Below are 14,307 nucleotides of genomic sequence, written 5' to 3'. Positions count from 1 at the left end.
CCTGAGGCAGATACTCAAAGAGAAAAGGGTATTGTTGACAGTGGCTTAGAGGCACTGTAACGCTGCTCTGAAGAGGTGAAAAGGATCCGATGCAGATACAGGAGTCGTTGGGAGGTAAGTAAGCGAACAGAGCAAAACCAGGAGCTGAGTCGTAGTCCGAAGGCGTAAGGTAGGTCGAGATCCGGTAAAGGCACTGGTGGCGAACAATCCAAACGTGAGACAGAATCGTGGTCGAAAAGAGAGCGGCAGGGTCAAATCCGAAATAGACACAGATAGCAAACGATCCAAGGGGCGAGACAAGATCCGAAGTCCGAAGGCAAAAGGTGTAGTCAGAATTCCAGGAAGGCAAAAGGTAAAGAAACGCTAGGCAGAGCAACAAGAAGTGAACTCAATACTGAGCAACGGGAAGCAGGTTAGAACAGTATAAATAACCCGGCGTGCCGCACGGTAGAGCAATTGCAGGTGTGTTAACTCGTGCGGCGGCGCTTGTTAATAGTAACCTGCTGCTGGTGCTGATTAGCTCGCTTACGCGTTGATCTCTGCTGGCTGGCGGTCGTGACAGGCACTCCTGAGAAAATAGACCACTCCTGTACTTTGTGGCGTCCTTCTCCATGTAATACAGCAGGGCTATGTGTGTGCATTTCCCTAATAAAACTGTTTAAGGGCCAGCGACATCCTTACTCATGCCAACAGCTAATGACCTGAATTAAGCTGCAGCTGAGTTTAACTGGAATTAATCCTAGGAAACTATACTGTCTGTGAAATCTCACTTCCTTGTTATTGCCACCTTACGAATAGGAGAGATATTGAACGATGATGATTGCAAACAGCTTTGGCCAAAACTGTAGAGGTGACCTGACACCTTTTTACACAAGGTCCACATAGATAAAAAAAAGTAAGTGGCAAAGGGTGCCTTAGAGATCCCCGCCCCGGACTCTTACCATGGCCAGCTTCCAAATTTTAAATACAGCACTGACACTATTTTCTCTGTTTCCAGGCACAGCTCATGCAAGAGCACTCTGGTCACCTTCTTCTGGGCTCCAAGGCTGTTTGTGCTGGAGCTCTAACTCTTCCTCTTTGGTGGGGGATACTGGGATACTACAGGTACAGAATGTGCATTCTGCATGACCTTTCACCTTTCTGAGGGGTTTCAGTCATGTTCAATGCCCGCTACTGAACCCAAAACAGTTCATTTAAAGTTTTCTCCAGTCCTGCCAGATATAAAGGTACAACTCAGGAGAGTTAATTAGTGTCGCACCGTGCTCTGAAACCCATCGGTGATAAACTGTACACTGAAATTTGTGTACCACTTGTGGATGTCCTCCATTTCGATTTGGGTTTTTTTTATTCACTGGCAGTATTATTAGGCAGTAATGTTTAATTAAAATTATAATACTTCCTTGTCAGGTATGCAAAGGCAAACAGTGTGCTTTGAAAAGCTGTTTCCAAACGTTTTTGTTTGACAAAAAAAGCAAAAACTTAATAAAACCGCCTTGCAGTTTGATGCACGATTCAATTTTGAAGAAGGGCCGTTACTCATTACTGCGTAAAAACAAATGGAAACTTTCAGGAGCCCACCGCCAGACTAGAAAAAAACAGGCGTTTTCAAATTTGTAATTCCAAGGTGTCTTTCTTCTCTCGCCTTAGTGTGATCCGCGATACTCTTCTAAAGAAAAACTAAATTTAACAACTCTGGGGTTATTTTCCCGAGAGAATTCTGTTCAAAGCCGTAGGAAGGAAGGGTGGCTCGGTTCTCAATCTTTTTTTTTTTCCCGTTTTATTTACCTTCATGTAAATGAAACTGTTACAAGATCCCTGAAACACACACACACACAGACTGGATTTGCATTAAATACTTGGACATTAATCTTGCTGAGTCTGAAGACCCGCTGGTTTCCATATTCACTACAGCTCCTCTCTCGTAGTACCTGGCACACGCTGCTGTTTCCAAATCGATTCGCTTCGCCGCCCCCTCGAGTCGCCGCCTACAGGTTAAAAATAATATAAATGTGGTTGCCTGTGAAAAGGCATTACATCGAGATGGGGACATACAGTACACAGATGGGTCTAGCTTTACATGACTAAACGCGTGAAGGATCATGTATTTGTATTTTCTTTCAAGAATAAAAGGATATTTCACTCCTGCGTCACGCATTAACGGATTTAAAATGAACGGCATTTATTCCCGAATCAGTCATTTTGGAGACGCGCTGCAGGAAGAATTGAAAACGGTTTTCTCCCTGAAACGGCTTGATTTTGAAGTGTACAAGACTGTGGTTTGGACTTCGTGAAGAACTAAAAAGCAAGAGAGCGCCTTATCGGAACAGGAGTTTAAACAGGGAAAGCTGAAAATTATTTAAAAAGCTAAATCGGTTTCAAATCATGTCATCTTTCACCGTCGCCAAAGAATCTTTGTTTGAAACGGTAAACTCTTGGAAAATGTACTTCCCTTTCCCTTTGAGAGCATTTTTATTAACTATCCCTGAAACCTTTTGATGTAGGCATTAATTTCAAAACGTTGTCGTGAACAGCCTGATGTCATTTGCTTAAGAAGGGCCTTTTGAAAGGGTTTTTGGTATGAATTATAGTGAAAAGAAGGAAATTCACCTGTGCTTTGACAAGCTTAATTTTGTCATCATGTACCTACAAGAATGAGTGCTATCAAGGGAATTTCATGACTTGTCAGTGTGCCTTTGTACAGTAGATCTGTACAGTATGTCTTTATAAGTTATAAAGGGTGTCTGCACCTGCACGCGAAATTAAAAGGGAAAGAATGTTATTAAAATGTTAATAGAAACACTACAGCAGTAAAAAGGCTAATATCATTAATGTATCTTATATAATGAAACTAAATAAGATTATTGTGGACATAACTGATTTTGAAACAATCATTGCTGTCACAGAGGAGCAACAATGAGCGCTCTGAGAAATGACCACTTCTTAACTATTTATAAAAACAAGGTAGATAAACCGAATTTTCTGTTTAGCTTTAACGATCATTTAAATCAATATCTTTAAATGTAATTAAAATATTTTTCACAACTAAATAGCATTTTTAGTTCTTCAGAATGTCTCATAATAATAATTACTTTTTTTGTGCAAAATAGCTAATTTCTGAGAAGCGGTTTCCTGACTGATGACTCGATCATTATTACAGTGTCTAAGACCGGAATGAATGAGGAGAAGTTTGCATGCAAAGCGTCTGCTATCCAATAGCTTTTGCCAGTTCGACTCCCAACGAGCCCTCGTACCAGAAACTGTTGTAGTGCGGAGAAAAAATAATTGTACATAACCTACAGGTCTGTTACCGTCGACGAATTCTGTGTCTGTGCAACGTTGATTTTAATTGCCTGAAGTTGAGCATTAAACCTATACATATTTTTAATTGTGTCAAACTGCGCTGTAAAATATCTAAAACCTTTTTCTACTTGATTTTTTATTTTTATTTTTAACCGGTCGTTTGTTTTCTTCCTGTTAGTCATATTTTCTCTGCTATTAATCCACTGAAAAAAACATTTAATTTAGTGTATTAGACTGACTACGTCTGGTTCTATTCTTTTATATTATTGAACAAATTGGGTGAAGCCTTAGTATTTAAATACAAGATGTTTTCGTCACTTACATTTAAAACAGCATCATATTTGTTAATGATTAATTCCGCTCAGTGATTTTTTTATACAAGCTTGAAATGCGGATTTGCAATGTATTAGGGCGACTGGAATCATAAACTGTATACTGGTCTCCCAGGTCTTTTAAATTTTTATTCGTGCTAGATACAAAAACTGTGGCAAGTCGGAGATAGCACAGCATTGATCAGATTAAGAAAGAACGATTCATTCTCCAAAAGATAACCATCACTTCTTAAAATAGCGCCCTGTCTGAGCAGGCGCGTTCGTGATAGTTTCTGGCATCTGAACTGTCCTAACTTGCCTTGCTCTCAGGCATTAAAGACAAATGGCACTGGAGAGTCTACATGGCTTGGAACAATCCTGGGCACTAGAAATTGTAGAGAAATGCATTTATAGGAATGCTTCTATAGTCCGCACAGTACTCGAGACACTCGGGAAAAAGTTTCTATTACATATGCATCGTTTAATTATTTTTGTTTTTTATAAAACGAAACGCACACGATAAGAACGTACTGTATGTTTTCACCGACACGTGGGTAAGATCGCGTTTTTTGTATTCTAAAATTCCTTTTTTCTAGGCTGTCATGATTTATTCTCGGCACTGTCTCGGTTCTTTCGATGGACCGATACCCCTGAAATTATTAATTTATAATACGGAAGTTCTGCACTTCCAGAAAAATAAGTATTAGAAAAGGATCAAAAAGAAGAGCAACAGACGTCTACACTTCAAAAACAAAAGTTTGCTTAGGGGATTCTCTATTTGTAAATAACCCTGATTTTCATTTTCCCACCGCAGCTACGCAGAATATCTGTTCAGAAACGCCGTTCTCACCGTATTAGCTTGACTTTTCTGGGGTATATCTACAGTAACAATCATGTTTCTAGTGTTTCTGGCGAAGCCTTATCATTTTTCTGTTTTATCAATCACCATCTGTGAGTATAAACGAGAAACATATCTCTCCGTAGACGGGGAGCGCCATGTTTTGCTCTTGTGGGGAAAAAAATCATTTTGTAGTCTCTTAAGTAAAATTGAGTAATGCAGCAATAACAACAGGATTCCAGTCGCCCTAATACATTGCAAACCCGAGATTATTCGAATTCATATTCCCTGTAGGGGAAGGGAAGAGTCTGGTTTTCATTTCATTGCAGCTGTGAAGTTTTCAATCCAACCGTCTTCCGTTTCAGATGAGCCGATTGAGGACACCTATAAAAAAACAAAGTATTGCAGCTCTCCAGGTGGTTGGAGACACTAAGGCTCTACAGTATATTATATATCATATACTGTATATGCAGTCCTTGCTATAGGCTATATCAAATGGTCCTTCTGACCCATTCCATTGCTGTGCACTAGTATAGAGGCTTGACTGCTGCATGCCAGCTGATTTTATCAGTTCTTTAGGTAAGGAGCTGGTTGTAGCCAAACTCTGCAATGTAGGGGAATATACGTGACATACGCTAAGTAGCTCCGATCTACAGACACACTTTCCCAACACAGTATAATTTCTTCTTTTTTTTCCATCTGTCCTCCAGGCCCCCTTACACCAGCCCTGACCTGCGGAGCCCCATGATGTTAGCTGTGCATCAGTTTAACACGTCGGGGGCTGACCAGGACGCCGCCGACTCCCGAAACCACACCTGGATGCTCGGGGACAACATGACTGTGGTCGACGAGAGAGTCTTTGCTTCCAAACCTACAGATCCGACGGCTGCCGGGCTGTCCATGACTCTGGGCATCCTGTCCAACATCATTGCCTTGTTCATCCTGGCCAAAGCCTACGCCCGCATGCGGCGGCGCTCCAAAGCCACCTTCCTCCTCTTCGCCAGCTCGCTGGTGGCCACCGACTTCGCCGGCCACATCATCCCGGGGGCTCTCGTGCTGCGGCTGTACCTAGTGCCGGATTCCTACGCCTCCTCTGACGCTCTGTGCCAGTTCCTGGGAGGGTGCATGGTGTTTTTCGGCTTGTGTCCGCTATTCCTGGGCTGCGCCATGGCGGCCGAGCGCTGCCTGGGTGTCACCCGGCCCCTGCTCCACTCGGCCCTGGTGACGTCCACCCGGACAAAGCTGTCGCTGGCCATCATCTGGCTCTTCGCCCTCTGCGTGGCCCTGCTGCCCTGCTTCCAGCTGGGCGCCTATGGCATGCAGTATCCCGGCACCTGGTGCTTCATCAAGGTGGACAGTGACATCACCGCCTCAGATGTCATCTTCGTGCTGCTCTTCTCTGGCCTTGGCCTGACCTCCCTAGGGGTGTCCATGGTCTGCAACACCACCAGCGGCCTCACCCTGGTCCTGGCGCGTCTCCGCAAGAGGACCTACAACCGCCGGGCCAAGTCCCACGACATTGAGATGGTGGTGCAGCTGGTGGGCATCATGGTCACTTCCTGCATCTGCTGGAGCCCCCTGCTGGTGAGTGGGAGGGCACGAGCGCCGGACTGCAGGGCCGCCATTGCCGGCTGGGGTTCGGGCGAGCTCCTGCGTGATACGGCTCAATCAGGCCGTGGGGAGGGCGGTGGCTTCTCACAGGACGACAGAGGCTCACAAACACCCGTTTTAGGGACAAACATGAAGTACTTCACACTCCCAACTGGCTTTCAGAGCTGGGGCACGTCCCTGATCCTGTAGCATTAAGGAGGAACATAAGAAGTTGCAGACTTGTTGCAAACAAGGTTGCTGCTGGAAGAGGTGTTAGTGGGGCCAGCAGGGGGCGCTCACCCTGCAGTCCATGTGGGTCCTAACACTATACTGTAAAAAGGCGCCGTCCTTCAGATGAGACGTAAAACCGAGGTCCTGACTCTCTGTGGTCATTAAAAATCCCAGAGTGTTTCTCAAAAAGAGTAGGGGTGTAACCCCAGGGTCCTGGCCAAAATTCCCATTGGCCTTTACCAATCATGGCCTCTTAATAATCCCCATCTGTGAATGGGCTTTATCACTCTGTTCTCCTCCCCACTGAGGAGAGCGTACTGGCGCACTATGGCTGCTGTCACATCACCCAGGTGGGGCTGCACATTGGTGGTGGTGGAGGGGAGTCCCCATTACTGTAAAGTGCTTTGAGTGGAGTGTCCAGAAAAGCGCTATATAAGTGTAAGCAATTATTATTATTATTAAACGAACGTTAGCTATTCAGCCCATCTAACCAGTTTGGCAGTTAGTAGCTATTTGAGCTGAGAATCTCATCCAGTCATTACGTGAATTAAGCCAGGGTATCAGCTTCAACAACCTGGCTAGATAGTTCGTTCCACACTCCCAATACCCTTTGGGAAATGAAGTGCCTCCTGTTCCTAGTTTTAAATGCACTTCCATGTAGATTCCACATAGGAAGTGGAAGCACTTAGTGGGAAGCGGATGGGACAGCCTATGGACGGGAGGTCTGTGGCACGTAAATCCCCATTGCTGACTGGTAACTACACTCCCAGTTTCCCCAGAGATCCAGAGTTGGCACTGCTTCCAGCTACCCCAGAGATCTCTACTGAACAGTCACATAGTGTTCAGTGCTATGGGGGTTTCACAAGTGTCTTCTTGCTGATTGATTATGTAGAGAAGCAGTAGAAATAACGTACTTTGCTCAGTTTTCTCAGTGAGAAGTGTCTGCATTGAGAGCTTGGAGCCAGAGACCTGAACACTTCTCCCAACTACCCCAGAGATCCTACTACACACATAGTGTTTGATCAGTGCTGTGGGGGTTTCAAAGCTGTCTTCTTGCTGGTAAAGTCTGTATGGGAGCTGATGACCAATAGGAAGCCAATATATTCAATCAGTATCTTGAACTTGTGTAACAAAGGGATCTCCAGATGATAGGATGAGACGTAAAACCGAGGTCCTGACTCTCTGTGGTCATTAAAAATCCCAGGGCCTTTCTCGAAAAGAGTAGGGGTGTAACCCCAGCGTCCTGGCCAGATTTCCCCCTGGCCTTTACCAATCATGGCCTCCTAATAATCCCCATCTATGAATTGGCTGCATCACTCTGTTCTCCTCCCCACTGATAGCTGGTTTGTGGTGAGCGTACTGGCGCACTATGGCTGCTGTCACATCATCCAGGTGGGGCTGCACACTGGTGCTGGTGGAGGGAAGTCCCAATTACCCGTGAAGCGCTTTGAGTGGAGTGTCCAGAAAAGCACTATATAAGTATAAGCTATTATTATTATTATTATTATTATTATTAATTATAGGAAGACAGACAATCTTGGTACAGAGCAATCTGCCTGTGTACTGAGCAAAACAGAGGCTGTGGCAGGAGAGGCTAAGTTCTGACCTCACGAGCCTCCATGGCTCTGTTTTATCTGAGCTTCATACGTTCTTCATTTCTGTATTTCTGGCATTTGTTTTCCAAGAGTCATTTTCTGACATGTCATATTCTGGGTGGCAGAAATAGAAAAGAGGCTGTTGAGAGGTGTCTAATAGCTGATTAAGAGGAAGCTTTTTACAGGAAACAAAAACAATAATGAGCCACAGTGTCTGAACCATCCACTGGTGATGCATTAGCCACTTGGGGACTCAGATGAATGATGCATTAATACCTGCTATTTCCCACCAGTCATCTCTCAGAGGCTGTTTCTTGAACACTTAAGATTGCAAATAGCAATGAAAGCTGAAGAGGGAAGATAATCACTCCTGAGGCGTGCAATCAGACATTCAAAAGCTCAGGAAGGAAACGGCAGGAAATAGCAGACACAGGCTGCACCTTTGACCTGTCTGTGAATATGTAATGTATACAGTGCTGGGAACATGTGCATTTCTCGGGAATTGTTCTGGTTCTGTCTGGGAGTCCTTTAGGAAAGTTCATGCACTTTCCACAGGCAACCACTCCCCTTACTATGGTTACAATTTTCTGTGTTTGCACAGTAATAACAGTGTATTACTACAGTAACATATGGCTATACTGTAATGTCAGAGAGTAAACATATTCCTAGGAGCTGTGTGATCCTTCCCAAGATTTAGTTATAAAAACCGTACAATGACTGTAGTCTAGTAGACTAGACATTGAAAGCTTTGTGGAAATAGTGGGTTTAAATCCCAGATTGTTGCACTGTTGCTGTAGCCTTGAGCGTTACTGGGATTTCTCCAGGAAATCCATCTGTACAAATATTGTAATTACCAAACTTTGTATTGAAAATGAGGAAGCAGGAAAAAGGAATCACCCAGAAAATCCTTCCTAAACTCCTATAAAGCAAGAGTTTCACTAAAGTCACCACATCCATCACAATGCTTCAATGTAACTTGGCTGTGCAATCGAATCTTAATAACACAAACTGACAGACACTTCTGCTTCAGTCTTTTTCAGTGGGAATACTGGGTTTGTGCTTTTTTGCTCGCTTATTGAGAAGAGCTGTCGATAATTTAGCATTTTTTGGCCTCTACATCCAAATCTCAGTCATGGTCTCTGTGGAGAAGCTGAATAATTTGGAAAGCTGAAGTTTAAGTGTCCGGCATTTTTTTTTTGTGCAGTATTTCAGTGCGTCTGCCTCCAAGCATCCTTAGATTTTAGTACTGCTTGAGCAACAGATCTGGGGCTCTCTTTCGCGACACGTAAAGATAAGAAAATTAAGCCCATCTAGCCTGTTTGGTAGTAAATAATTGAAATAAACCAGCATATCTACTTCAGCATGGCTAAGTAACTTGTTCCATACTCCCACAACTCTTTGGGTAAAGCGGTGCCTGCTATTCTCAGGTTTAAATGCACTTGAACGTTATTTCAGTGTTCTAGACTAAAAAGGTTCTGTCTCTTTAGTCTATCAGTGCCAAAGGAGATGAACCTTTCCTGAGCACAAACACTAAAGAACAGAAAGATTCAATCTTTGCTGCTCCGTATAAAGTCATCTGGAAAGTAACAAATGATTTCAGCCTTTCAACTCGTTAGCAAACTGTGGTACAGGGGCAGACAGAGGTCACAGAACTCCTCAGGAGCCTGCACTGTAAGACCTAAGCAGCAGGCTGCTTTGTGTAATCATTTATCATCTCTTTTGTGAGCAAGTTGAAGCTCAAAATAGCCCAGCTTTTGGCCTTGTGACTTGCACATCTCTTACCTTGGTATCACAGTATGAAAATATGACACACCATTTCAACATGTTCAGCTAGTGAAATAAATGATAGCCTCCATCTGTTTTTTCCTTTATGAGTAATTCTAAAATGCCACTTTTTCATTGTCTGTAAAGCCAAAAATAGGATGTTTTGTACCCATTTTAAACAAAGCCTCACATCTTTTTAACAGCTTTTTTTATACCAACCCAAAATGGAATATCAAAATTTCATTTTCACAAAGCCTGTTTTTGACCATTTTTTTATTTTGCTTTGTCTTGTCCCCCGACTGCCAGACGCAGAGTATTACATGATGTTTGCTTTGTTTTTAATTGACGAGGCAAACCATGACAACAGAAGAGTGTTTCAAATTCTCTGAAAAGCTGCTTTCGTATGTTTTGTTAAGGTGTCACATCTAAAGCCAGATAACAGTGTCATTTTGCGAAAACGCCTCTCTGGTTATAGATGGAGGAAAGTGACAGGGAGAGGATATTAACAGATAAGCCCAGGAACAATGACTAGTGCACAGCTGCTCTCCCAGGCTCAACTCTGTCAGCATGTCTGCAGAGTCATCAGAATGCGTTGCCAATGAACTCCTGTGTAATTGAGTATACTGTATACTGCATGGCTGAACTGAAAAAGCTCTGAGTGGCATGAGGGTACAGTGGTTAATATTGCTGCCTTGCAGTGCTGGGGCCCTGGGTTCAATTCCAGACCTGGGGTGCTGTCTGTGTAGAGTTTGTATGTTCTCCCCTGAGATTCCTCTGGGTGCTCTGGTTTCCTCTTACAGTCCAAAGACATAGTGGTAGGTGAATTGGCTTCTGGGGAAACCGGCTCTAGTGTGAGTGTGCGTGTTTGTCTGTCTTCCCTGAGATGCAGTAGCATCCTGTCCAGGGTGTGTCCTACCCATTGCTTGCCAGAATAGGCAACGGCTCCCACGCAACTCTGAACTGGATGAAGCTGTTAGAAAATAATGGATGAGTGAAAAGGCAGCAAAAAGCAAACTAAATAGAGCATCTGTCACAGTGTGAAATGTATAGCTCAGTTTACACTGCCCTTTTGTCTTCGCCAGTCGTGGTTTTCCTTTACTTCAAGGTGTTGTGTCAGAAGAATTTGAAACTTGTTTTCAACAACTGTTTATTTAAAACTGCACCCTGCAGGGGCTGAAAAAAGAGTTTGTGTTTCTGCATCGTCAACAGAATTGACTTTGCAAACTGTGCAGGAAAGCATTTTCTCCAGAGACTCAGTTTCAAGGTAACATTGAATCTTGACTGCCTGCTTTAGTCTCTGTCCTTTTTACTTCTCGTAAAGAAGTGGTGAAAAACTGGACAGAAAAGCTGAAAACTTGCGGTTTTGTCTCCCTCAGATCTTCGGCATGATTTCCGTGACCAAATCTTACAGCAACTGCGAGGCGGACCTCCAGTACTACAAGCGGCTGATGGTTCTGGGGGTCCGGCTGGCTTCCTGGAACCAGATCCTGGATCCCTGGGTGTACATTCTGCTGCGGAGAGCTGTGCTGCGGAAGATCTACACCATCGCCAAGGGGCAGAGTGACCTGAAAGGGAGCACGTTTCGGCGATGGGAGATCAGCTCCCTCCAGGGTTCGGAGAAGATGGCCGTGAACCGGGTGTGAGGACACTAGCCTGGATAGAGGAGCCCATTCGAGGTCTGGAGGACAAGCAAGGTGGTGGGGAGGGGACACTTGTTCATTAATCAATGTTCCTACCGCTCCCCCAGAAGCTGGGCTGGTTCTTTCCATCCGTGGAGGAGATCGGGGGTCTTGGCGAGTTCCCACGAAACAGCCATGCCTCCCGATTCAGTGCGTTGACAGAAGGCACTCAGCCTGGAGACAGGAAACGCATTGATGGGCAAGAAGACTAAACATCCCAGTCTCAATCCCTAAGAATCCCTAAAGAAGGGGAACGGGGGCAGAGAACGTTGGGGATCCTGGGAAGGAAAAGCTGGTGCATGCAGTTTTAAGGGGCAGGGGTTGCGACATGGGGAAGACCTCCCTACGACTGCCTGCTCAGTCACAGGGGAGGTGCTGATGGGCAGAGAAGAGGTCCTGTTTCCCACGCGGGCTGCTCTGCACTGTGCCCTCAGCAGCAGCAGGGAAGTGAACAGGAAAGCAGTGTGGGTTCGCATTTCAGGCACTATAGAAGAGGGGAAAGCTTGTCATCCACTGATCCCATGGGACTGCTCAGGGAAGTGACAGCAGTAGAATCAAGGTCTTGGTAGGTTCAGATATACAAGGAATACATCAGTGGATCACTGCAAAATGGAGCATATTTAGGTTGATCCAGAGCAACGTTCTTCATTAAATCTCTAGCTGGAGTGTGGAGCTGTACAACCGATTTGCCTTAGTGATGTAGAACGTCAAGGGAGACGCTACGATTGCGATACTAGATGTGGGTTCTGTTCTCTTGGGAACAGGAATGGGACATGTAGAAAACCATCCCCTTTTCCTTACAACTTCCCTACACAAAGCAGGGTGGGAAAATGACGGATTTTTCACAAATGATTGATTTCCACTTGGCTTAGGATTTCCATGCTGATGAATGTAGAAAATTCATGTGGAAACATTTTATCTGTTCCTCCTTCTGTACTTTCAACAGAAAATCATGCTGCATGTTTACACTCAGTCCCTCCTTAGTTGAAGCTGGGGTAGGCAAAGGCCGGGTCCAGAGAGCCACAGGTGCATGGGCCAGGGTAGCCGAGTGGTCTAAAGCACTGTAATGGAATGGTCTGCCGGCGATGGAGAATTGAATTTCATTCCTTGCATTCTAACAGCTCAGTATCTCTTCCGCCCCCTCCTTTCCGAAATGAAAGAAGCAACGCAGGAGTCTGGAACCAGCAGCCCAGCCATGTGGTCGAATCTTAACTGCAAGGGCGTTAAACAGACTCAGCTAAACAAGCCATTTCCTGCTTGGGTGGGACGGAATATCCAGAAGCCAACGTAGTCCTCAAAAACTAAACCTGTTCAGATGGGATTTAGCACTTTACATATCAGTGTGAAGGGAGCAAAAGAAGGTTACAGTCATGAAGCTGTTGGAGGTGTGTAGGTGTGTGTATGGAGCAGAGGTTGGTATTGCTGGGGTTTCTATATTGGAGATCAGTAGTCGGTTTGAGATGCAGTGTATCAGTAGTCTTTTTCAGGCTTTTCTCTGTCGCTCTGGAATGCAACTGCAAAGCAAATAAGTGCCGTTCCAGCTTTTGGATGTTTTTTATAAACATCTTTAATCCTATCTGATTCCACAGGGAATCTCTAAACATTATTAACAGCTGCCCTCTTTACAGTTTCACCCCCCCAAGCCCAGACTCAAACTGCTGGGCGTTTTCTGAAGGACGCCCTGAGGCTAGGACTCAAATGCAGAGTGCTACAAAACTGTAAAAGGCTGGTTTTGCTGAATTGCAGGTGAATGTTGCTACACCAAGCAATGTCATGCTCTTTACCAGTGTTTGTTTGTATATGTGAGATCAAAAGCTTTCGTTGTATAAATACTGTGTATGTGTATTTATTATCTAAGTCGGTTTCCCAATTATCTGGGAGAAGTGCAAGCTAAGGTTTGTAAAGCTACTGAATGTACTGTAAATAAATAAACTATCACTGACGTAATGTTCTGCTGTTGTTTTTTCCTTTGAGGCATTCGGGAGTACAGCTGATCTTAACTGCTATCGAGAGGTTTTGTTTTTTTTAGCTCTCCAAGGTTCAAGGCTGTTGTTCACTGCCTGCAGTGGACCAGGAATTCTCAAACAGCCCCAGACGCCGGCACTGTCTGATTTTGAGAACGCGGGCATGGCCTGGCACGCTGCTGCTCTCGTCATCATCGGGAAGCTGTGTGTAACTAAGGCGACCAGCATGTGCCAGTCCGAGCCAGCAGCCGCGTCGTGGACGCTGCGCTTTGGAGAGATGAAATGTAGAGATGGGACCTTGGGGAATACTTCCCCTCGGACAAAGACAGTGTGGCCCGGAGGGCACTGGATTGGCAGTACCCAGGCAAGTGCCCTTTGGCATGTCCAGTCAGTCATTCCTTTGAGTCCCATCTGTAGGTGAACAGAGGAGCGATATTCACGATATTCACCCTTGAGGGCCACAGCACACTACCTCTTATAGGTCAGGAATTCCCAGTCCTGGTCATAGTGGCCCCCACACATGCTGGTCTGATTGCAGCTGAGTCTGATTACCTAATTGAACAGTTAAAAGGTATTATTCCACTCAGAGGTTTGGGGATTTTATCTTACTTATGAAACGCAATATAGGGCAAACGTGCAGCAGTGTGGACTTCCACAGCCAGGACTGGGAACCTCTGTTATAGGTAACATAATCCCAAATGAAAACCAATAAATTCACACCAGAAAACAAAGTAACCCCTCAGGCTAAGGAGTGGAGAGAGCTGGAACAGAACTAATCTCTTGAGCACTCATGACCACGCAGTATTCGTGAAGTGGCTGCCTGGCACCCTACCATAACCATTTACAGGTATGATAAGGATATTATCATCCTGAGGGCTGGAGTTTAGATTCAGCTTCAAATTGAGCATTAATCCACAGTCTTTTGTGGTTCTTCCTCTGAGATCACTAACAAGGTGTGTGCTCCGTGACAAAACTTTGCTGAACTCCTTTTTTTCCCTCATATTCGAGGTTCATCATAAACCACTGCTGCACGTG

The 14,307-nt window shown here is 44.7% G+C and overlaps 1 protein-coding gene across 3 annotated transcripts; it reads left to right on the top strand.

Moving 5' to 3' along the window:
* Positions 1-1,008: 1,008 nt before the first annotated feature.
* On the top strand, positions 1,009-13,252 carry ptger1a (prostaglandin E receptor 1a (subtype EP1)). 3 transcript variants are annotated; one of them, XM_088933500.1, is made up of 3 exons: positions 1,009-1,104; positions 5,160-6,033; positions 11,006-13,252. In XM_088933500.1, exons 2-3 carry the CDS (start codon positions 5,194-5,196, stop codon positions 11,270-11,272), a joined length of 1,107 nt encoding a protein of 368 aa, XP_088789626.1. In that variant the 5' UTR covers positions 1,009-1,104; positions 5,160-5,193; the 3' UTR covers positions 11,273-13,252. The 3 variants fall into 3 exon arrangements, with proteins under 3 accessions (XP_088789626.1, XP_088789624.1, XP_088789623.1); XM_088933498.1 differs by lacking the exon at positions 1,009-1,104 and adding an exon at positions 2,033-2,424; XM_088933497.1 differs by lacking the exon at positions 1,009-1,104 and adding an exon at positions 3,945-4,165.
* Positions 13,253-14,307: the final 1,055 nt, after the last annotated feature.

Source organism: Atractosteus spatula, chromosome 14, assembly GCF_055471065.1.
Source record: "Atractosteus spatula isolate fAtrSpa1 chromosome 14, fAtrSpa1.hap1, whole genome shotgun sequence".
Classification (NCBI taxonomy): Eukaryota; Metazoa; Chordata; class Actinopteri; order Semionotiformes; family Lepisosteidae; genus Atractosteus; species Atractosteus spatula.
Note: the sequence above shows the minus strand (reverse complement) of the source record. Positions and strands in the feature narration are given on the sequence as shown.